The 9,156-nt window shown below is 45.0% G+C and overlaps 1 protein-coding gene across 1 annotated transcript in view; it reads left to right on the top strand.

The window, feature by feature from the left end:
• The first annotated feature begins 421 nt into the window (after positions 1-421).
• The window catches only part of EP300 (E1A binding protein p300), a 58,831-nt gene continuing 50,096 nt past the window's right edge, over positions 422-9,156 (top strand). The window contains exon 1 of the mRNA XM_065742929.1: positions 422-1,806. Within this exon, the coding sequence (XP_065599001.1) occupies positions 1,713-1,806 (94 nt within the window). The 5' untranslated portion in view covers positions 422-1,712. The remainder of the gene's footprint in view (positions 1,807-9,156) is intronic.

Genomic DNA, 9,156 nt, shown 5'->3' with positions numbered 1-9,156 from the left:
GAGAGACCCAGGGGTCCGACCAGGGGACGGGGAGAGCAGCGGAGGAGCCGAGCCGCCCGCCCCCTGCTATCTTCCTTTTCCCTCTCTTTCCCCCACCCCTCCCCCCCTTTTAATTTTTTTTTTCTTTTTATTTCACCCTATTTCATTTCTCCCCTCGCCTCCTTCTTTCCTCCTCCCGCTTCGCTCGCTCCGCCGCACGCCCCGGGAGCGGCGGCCGCCAAGCGCCAGGCAGGGGCAGTAGGGAGCCTGCGCCCGGCCCCCGCGCCGCTGCGCGTCCCGCCCCCCCCTTCCCCCCCCCTTTCCTCCCCTCCGCCCATCCGCCCCCCCGCGGGCAGCGCCGGGACCCCCTCCCTCTTTCGGCCATTTAACCCACCCCCGGCGGAATCTTTATTTAATTTTATTACTTTAATTTCAACCCCCCCCCACCCCAGCCTCAGTCTAGCTCGAGAGGGGTCGCTGAACCGCACCCCTTCCCCCCCGCTACCAACCTCGTCGCTTCCTTTCCCCACCCTCGCGAAGAGGGAGTCCCCGTGGCGGAGCGGAGCCGGGCAGCCCCCTCCCCGCCCGGCCCCGGCAGCCATCCTCGGCCGCCCGGGAGGAGGGGGAAGGTAGGCAGAGAGCGGGGGAGGGGCCGGCTCCTTCCTCCTCCTTCTCCTCCTGCCGCTGCCGTGGGCTCAGCCCCTCTGCCTGCGCCCGAGGGGGGGGCAGCGCACTACTGAGAGCGAGAGAAAGAGGAAGGGGAAAAAGAAGAGGAGAAAAGGGCGGAGGAGGGGAAGGAGAAGAGGGGGGGAGGCAGAAAGGGTGTCGAAACCCGGCCCCCCGGCTCCCCATCCCGCGATCGGCGCTGCCTCCATCAAGACAACAACTCCTCCTCCTTCTGCACAACAAGATGTGAAGCGGAGACTCCTGGGACTTATCCTCATCCTCCTTCCAGCTCCCCTTGCTGCAGCCATTAACCGGAGCGGCCGAGAGGAAGACGCGCGTTGGAGCTGGGGCCGCCCGGCCGCCCGCCTGCCCCCGGCCCGCTCGCTGCCGGTGGGTTCTTTTTCGCTGGGTGGTGTCGGAGGGGGAAGGCGCTGCTGCTGCTGCGGGAGGAGGACGGCGGTCGTTTTTTCTTTTTTCCTCCTCCTTCTTCTCTCCCCTCCTCCTTCGCCCGCCTCCTGGTGGCGATGAGGAGGAGGAGGACGGCGCCGAGGAGGAAGAGGCTGATGGCGGCGGTGAGGAGGCAGCAGCAGGAGGAGAAGAAGAGCTCCCGGAGGATGAAGATGATGATGGTGGCGGCGGCGAGGAAGCACCAGCACCACAACAGCCGGGATTAATCTCACTGGAAGAATAAAAAAAAAAAAACAACAAAAACCCAACAACCAACCAACCAAAAACAACAAAAAGAGATAACCAACCAACCAACACCACCAGCCTCTTCTTCTTCTTCTTTTTTTTTTTTTTTTTTTAATTTTTAAAATTTTTTTTGTAATCATTTTTGGCGGGGGCTCTTGCCATCCCCGCGCCCGCGGGCCGAGGCCTCGCTCAGCCGCTCCGCTCCCACCTCGCCCCGCTCCTCCCAGGGGTGGAAAAAGGGGAACTCGTCCGTTTCTCACCCCTCCGCATCGCAGCTCCGCAGCCCCCCGAGGGCCAGGCCCCAGGAGGTGGGGGCTTGGGGGCTCCCCCCGCCGTCTCTCAGCTCGGAGTGATTGTCTAAAAAAGAATTAAAAATGGCCGAGAATGTGGTGGAGCCGGGCCCGCCTTCAGCCAAGCGGCCTAAACTCTCCTCGCCGGCGCTCTCCGTGTCCGCCAGCGACGGCACAGGTCAGTGTGGGGGGCCCGGGCCTCGGCCTCCATTCTCTCCCTTTTCTCCCCTATTTCTCCCCTCTCCTGCCCGAATTCCCCCCTTCCTTCCTTCTGCCTCGGGCCTGCCCTCGGCCTTTCCATGCTTTCCTGCCTTCCAACCCCGGACCTATTCGCTTCACGGTGCAGGAGGCTGTTCGCATGTTTCTGCCCTGCTGTTTCTCTCGGAAGCGAAGCTGCTCGGTGCATTGTGCTTTTGGGCAATTGCTGACAAGATTCAGTCCTTTTCTTGTCATTTACACGGTAGCTATCACAGAGATCCTGGTGAAGCGAGTGCCTTGAATTCCCGTTCCAGAAATACAAAACTGCACAGGAGCATCATCTTTAGCACTCTTTATTGTTGAATTTATGGGTGTGCCTGTCCACATACACAAATGTGTGGCTTATTTCTTCTTTTACATAGATACGTGTGTATATTTTTTTCTTCTACAACTCGTTTACAAATTAGATTTATTTCTCTGTTCCTTTTTCTCCCTTTCCCATGCAGACTGCTTGATTTACTTTTTTTTTTTTTTGGTGATTCTTCTTGCCTTTGCAGAAGAACATCCAAAATCTGCTTTTTCATTTGCTTCAAATAGCTCTTTTGCAAAAGAGAGTGGCCTGAAGTCTGAATCCAAATTGCAAGTTTAGGGCACGATGTTCATCACAACTCTTAGAGAAACAAAATCTTACTCCACCTTATTTGCATCAAGAATCAATATGGAGTGCGCTGCTTCTTGCATCTCCCATTTCTTTGCTGTGAGACCAAAATGTCTGAAATTGCCCTGTAGATGTACAGGCTGTGAAGATAGAGGGGCTTCTCTGCAGCCCCTGCACAGGTCCTTGGTCATGCTGTGGAGGTGAGAAACCATGGGTGTCCTAACCCTTTGCAGCTAGGATCTGGTTGTGCTGGGAGGGCAGAGGAAGTACTGAAGGGATGTTCAGCTTTTTGATGCCTCTTGAGAAGCAGATGAGCTTTTGGTATCATTCTGCTGGGAGAGCACTTGGTTACCTGTCCCCTGGAGTTTCATTCCAGTCACTTTAGGTCTTCTGGAGCCTGTGGAGATGTAGACAGCAATCAGAGCTGCTGAGAAAAAGGAAGAGTTTTGAAAGAGTAAGATGGCAGATTGGTCACTTGACAGTAAGCAGAAGGTTACAGGATTCAGTTGGATTGAGTGGTGGCTGTGGTGTTGCTTGGAATAACGTTCAGAGTTGTTAATTGTGCCTTCCCTGTTCTTGGTGAATGACTTACTAGTTCGGAAAAGTTTGTGTGCAACTTTTACAGTGTGTTACATCCAGGCAGGATAGTGTGTGACTGGAGGAAATTACCATTTCCCCAGTATCAACAGGTCTTCAGTGAGAGAGCAAAGAAAGAGGGCTGGAGAATCGTTGGCCAGAGCTCACTGCTGGGCTTCGCATACTGGGCTTGGAAACCAGTACCTAATTCAGCAGTAACCATTTTGACTTTGTCTTGGCAGTGGTCAACTTGTTCTGTTTGTGTACGTGAATTAATGTGGTGTGATGATTTTTTGTGGGAGAGAGGGAAGTCCCAGTATTAGGAAACACAAACGTTTATAGAGACGAGTGCGCATACCAAATTTAAAGCATTTGTGATCATATAAAGCTCGGATAACGTGAATCTGTTCAAGCTGAATGGGTGCAGGTGTTCACAGAAAATTGAGTTTATTGTTAGCTTATGGAGCCACTTAATAAGTGAACTTTTTCTAGTTACAGTGAAACGCAGAGGAGTATTGGGCAGAAACTCAGATGGCGGTACAAAATGGAATAAAATTTTTGTAGAGTCATCAAGGTGGTCATCATCTGGTGGCTACGCAGGGGTTTGTAGAGCTGCAGGTACTTCACAGTTGATACACAGAGGGTTTTAACCCTTCTGGTTTCCTCCCTGACCTTTTATAACCTGCGTTTGGGACACTTAGACTTTGTTTTCTAACTTAACTACACCTGTTTCTTTGATGAAATAAAATCAAGTGTGCTGAACAAATAAATATATTCTGAAGATTATATTTTTCAGTTGCTGCTTGAGTGACTCTTTTTTTTTTGGTCTCACTTTTGCTGTTGTGGTAAGCAGCTTTTAAGCTGCCATTTTTAACCTTAAATTTTTAACTTTAACTTTAACACATTTAACCTATCTGCTCTTTAAAGTTTGTTTTGAAATAGTGCAAGCAGCTTTCCTATCGTAAGTTCCACATAGAGAATCTATTAGATTGTCCCCAGCCCTGAGTTCATTACAGAAAATCAGAAACATGGTGCTTATGTGCTTATTCCCCCACTCTTGTTAAGCTTAGGGTTTGATTTCCACATTCAACCTGGAGGGAGAGGTAAGAAACTTCCAAGCGTCCATCGGACTTTCCAGTGCATGTGCATGTGGACTGTGAGCACTTTCCTTTGCTGTTAACTTGTTGCCTTGATTTCTTAATGTGAAATACTGTTTCAGCCTGTTAGATACTTGTAGTGACGGCTGTTTCAGGTTAGCTTACTCCCTCCCAACCTGGTAGGAGTTCGATACATTTGTGGTGACTGAGCCTCTGATTCACCCACATTTTCATTTCAGAATGATGCTGATGTTCTGGAATAAACTAAACTCAAATAATTAGTTGAATAGAAGAATGGTAATCTTATACGTATTATCTTCAGCTCTTAAGACTCAGGGCTTTACTGGGGGCTCACCTTTTGTTGGCACAGTGTTCTCTGCACAGGATGTAAATTTGTGGCACTGTGTTAGCAACTTTTCTGTACTGAATGGTTGGTTACATTGAGAAAAGTAAGTTGCCAGTGTAGCTTCATTTGCTTACCCTTCCATGCTGGTAGAAACACTGTTTTCGTATGTCACAGCTTGTCTGGGAAGATATTTTTTAAGCACTGTACTAGCAAATGAATTGTATACCCCGGACTTTTTTCCACTTCTGTAACAATGTAATTTCAGTGCATCCTGAAAAATTATCTCCTTCAGTAAATGAGTGGAAATCCCTCATAACAATTCATCTTTAACTGGATGCTTTACACCAGCGATTCCATGTTGTCCTTTTTATCTGCAGTCCCTTCAGTTTTTTCTGCAGTGATAGAGGCATGCTGAGATTGCCACATACAAATTTCTATGTGGTGTATTCAGTCAAGATGAGGTTAATCATATTTTGCAGCACTTGCTGCCCTTAAAAGCAACCTGTATTCTGTAGAAAAGCTTTCAGGCTGTGGACTCCAAGCTGCTGTCTCCCATCAAGGAGTACAAATGGCATATAGCAAGTGTGCCCGTATGGTATCGCTGCTTTGGTTGTTAGATCCGAAAATAGGATTGGAAGTGCTTAGTGTTTCTGACTTGTTCTAAGTCAGTTTTCTGCAATTAATTAGTTGGCACGTGTTCCATTGGACATGGCTACGAGTTTGCTATGTGCCTTAACTTCAGTTTAGTGTTTCCAAAAGTTGCATTTTTCTGAGCAGTAACACATCTTCAATCCCTCCAGTTCAGCAGCTGTCTTACATACAGTTTGTCTTCTTGTTTTGTTGGTTTCTTTTAGGAACTGCTTTCGACCTTTGCAGTTTTACTCTCCCTTACATCAGAGGTTTAAATCTTGCATGGAAACAACACGAAAAACAAACCAATGAATAAAACCCAGACTTCTCACCTGGACTGCTGTAATTTTGACTGATCCTCATCTTCCATTTGTTCCAAATGTTATCAGACCATTTATTTGCTTGACACGAATCTTATTAATCTTCTCTTACTGCCTTTTCCAGAGGCACTTGTAAAGTTTTCAACTCTGTTTTTGCTCTGTTGTTGGTTTATTATTTTCATTTTCCTTTTCCTTCGAGTCTGTATATACGTCTTTTAAATAAGTTTGACAAATCTGTCTTCTGACCAGTGTTGAAGACAAAGTCATTAGCTGCTTGGAGCCATCAGTTAAATGTTTCTATTCCTTCCTATTGAGACACATTTTCTCTTTTTTTCCCAGGTCTTACTGTTTGTGAGATGAAAAATGTGTTCAAATAGGGTTTGTTGGGTGATGCAGTCTGTAAGTCAGGCATTGCAGTAGATCAGCTTCAAGCCAGGAGCATACACTGCATCTGCCAGTGAGAGTGAAGGGGTATCTTTGCCTTGTGGTTGTCTGGACAGTCAAAGTTACCTGCATTAGGAAGAAGATATTAAAAATGTTCTGCAAACTGATCATTCTGATGATGCTTAATAACTTTCCAAAGAAAATCCTATGGGCTTTGGAAGTTCCTACACTTCCAAATTGATGTGCTGCTGCTTTTGCTACTCCACTGAGTTAGGATTTAGCCTAGATGGCCCCTAATTCAGATTATTGGTCAGTGCTGCATTTGCAAAAAAAAAAAAAAAAAAAAAGAAAGAAAAAGAAAGAAACCAAAACTTTCCAAAGGTTTTATTAGAGAAGGGTGTAGTGAAATCCAAATAGAGCTTTTTTGAGAATGTGTGTTTTACAAGGTACTGGAGATTAACAATGTCTGAGTTACAGAGGTACTGGAAAACAGTTTTTATGGGAAAAGTTCAAAGTGACTTTATTACTAGATTTTAATTCGCTGTGATTTCATGTGTATTTTTTGCCTTCTCTTCATAGGCAGCTCTAAACAGGAACAGCCTTTCAGTGCATGTTCTGACAACGCAGTGCCATTACTTTAACCTTTCTCATCTCACTAAGTAGTGCCCCCCCCTTGGAGAGAGTTTGGTCGGAAGTCACTCACAGTTATCTGACAAATGGAGTAGTTTTGCAGTATTGTTTTTCACCATCAAATAAAAACATGCACCTGTATCCAAGGACTTGGGTTTTCTGTCTTTCCTTACGCTGTAGCAACAGGCTGAAGTAAAATACATCTGTCTCTGCATATGGTTGTATGACATGACAGTGCATCCTGGGTTATGTTGAGTATGTAGGACTTCAAGTAGAAGTTGATGTAAGGCAATTCACAGAAGCCCGTTCCCTGAGTGGTGAGTGATATATTGGCCAACGTGATTTTGTTTGCTTCCTAAATAGCAATAAGTTTGCTTAAAATGTGTTGGCATGTGAACGTGTTTAGCGGTCTGCAAAACGCGTTATTTTCTTTCTCAACCACTCTCTCTTACAGAACTTTCTGATGAAAGTCAGAAAAAGGAATGTTGAATTCTCTACTCCATTCATAAGTAACTTACGGTTTAGTTGGCTGTGCTTACAGGAACAGTGTGGATACAGAACTGTGGTCTAAGCTAGGATTTGCACAAAAAAAAAGTGAAAGTTGACTACAAGATTTTCAGAAATTGTGCAGGTCACTTTCTGTTATTGATGATTGTAAAATGGGCTGGAAAAACCTTTAGCTCTTTTCTGTTTTTGACAATGCAAAACTCCTCTGTACTGCGTCAATTCTGCATCTCCACAAGAGTTAAGTGGAACTACATTTATTTGCTTGCAGACCCATGAGGTTCCTGGCTATCAGGAGCTCCAACTGAATTACTGGACCAAGTTGAAGTCTGATGTACTGACCTGTGGTTTATACATCTATGAACTTGATATTGCCTTTCTGGTAGTAAAGGAGTAATATACAATGAACTCAATCAGAAAGCTGACTTAAACTCTTTGCTAATTGTGTATGCAGATTGCATCATTTCAAAGTTTGAGATGACCATAAATTCATTCTTTTTTTGAAACTGATTTGTAACCATTTTTGAAGTGAAACCAATGGTGTTTAAACACACGTCACATAGACATAAAGGTGTTCCCTTCCTACCTGCGTGTAGCCTTTTTTTCTTTTTGCCCACGAGTATAGCAAACCAGCAACTCCCAGACTGCAGAAAGCAGAGACCTAGCTTTCCAGATTCGTGTGCGTGATGCTCCATCATTCATAAGACTCCTGGCTGTTATGCCTTTCCTGCTGTCTTACAATACTGCAGATGAGCAGTTCATGGTCTGATGTGGCCCTATGGGAATTTCAGTGGCATCCAAAAGTGGGATATTGTTGGGAGTAAGAATACTAATTTGGGGATTTTAAAGGTAGCACAGTGAAAGTCATGCAGACAGCAACACGTTCTCAAGTAAGTGGTTAACTGTGTGACTTCAGCACCTTGGAATTGAAATGTCAGCACTTTGTCTTATTTGGATCATTGGGGACAGCGAGGTTGGTACCTTTTTGCTGTATTACATAAAAGGGTGAATAGGCTGCTACACAAAGAACACTGTTTCTGAACTTCCACCTTGAGTAATGTCTTTCCCTGTATGATTATACCATTTCATGTTCCCTAGAGCAAAATCCATATTCCAGAATCATAAAGGTTTTGCTGTTTTTCAGCAGTGGACTGCAGTTATCTGTGCCTCTAAATGCTGCTTTGAAAACACAGTCTTCATCTGGAGTTGCAAAAAGCCTCACATTATCCGTACTGTGCTAAAGCTGGTCTGTGTATAAGTTGGGGTAGAGTACAAGTTAAACTCGTAGGTTAATTTTTGGAGTGGAATTTAGACTTTTAAGTACGAGTTGAATGGAGGTGGGAATAGCTTGAAAAATGAAGAAAGAGCGTGGTCCCAAAATAGCATTCAATAGATATTGAGCAATAAGTGGCTATTTCTTTGAAGTGACTTACTATGCTTGAAAAATTTTTATCTTCTTGTTAGACCTAATATGAAATCATGCGTATTCTAGATAACAAGTTGCACTTTTCAAGCAACAAACTTCTGGTTGTTTTTAAAGACCAATGCCTGGAGCTGTGTGCTAGCATGACTTGCTGACATGTTTTGTGCCTTTGCATGTGGTATCTTCTAGGGGTGCTGAGCCCGCTCTTAGATTGAGTAGCATGCATCCCTTTCAGATGTATTTTTTGCTTGTGTTGTTTGTGGTTTGTCTTCAAGTTATCAAGTTCCTTGATGTGGTGAGCAAACTTAGGTCTTCACTGGATTAGCAGGAAGGAAGGAGGAGGCAGTGCTTCCCCAGTTTCTCGCAGGGAACAGAATTAAAAATAAAGTCTGTTGCAAAGACTATGTTATCGAAATACTGTAATACAGGATAAGAATTCTCAGCCAGTCTCACATATGCAGTAGCAAAGACCTCTGCATCACACTTCCACTTCAGCCGCGTGTGGTGACTACAGCTGTACAGGAGCTGATGCCATAGGATTTTGAAAGCAGTAGTGGTGGCAACGATGAGTCTAACCTTAACTGTGTAGGCTGATGCTGAATAGTATTTTTCCTCTTTTGTCTTGCATCAAATTAGTAGATTATTTTAAACTCTACAATTTAAGGTAGGAAAAATGGTTTGGCAGAGTTCTTGTTACCATTGAGTAATTGTGGCTTCACAGACCATCTTATGTGAAAGGCTTTCTCTTTCAAGGCTTTTAAT

Source organism: Cyrtonyx montezumae, unplaced genomic scaffold (genome assembly GCF_038088225.1).
Source record: "Cyrtonyx montezumae isolate F1298 unplaced genomic scaffold, pur_monq_1.0 scaffold_3, whole genome shotgun sequence".
In the NCBI taxonomy this organism is placed as follows: Eukaryota; Metazoa; Chordata; class Aves; order Galliformes; family Odontophoridae; genus Cyrtonyx; species Cyrtonyx montezumae.
Note: the sequence above shows the minus strand (reverse complement) of the source record. Positions and strands in the feature narration are given on the sequence as shown.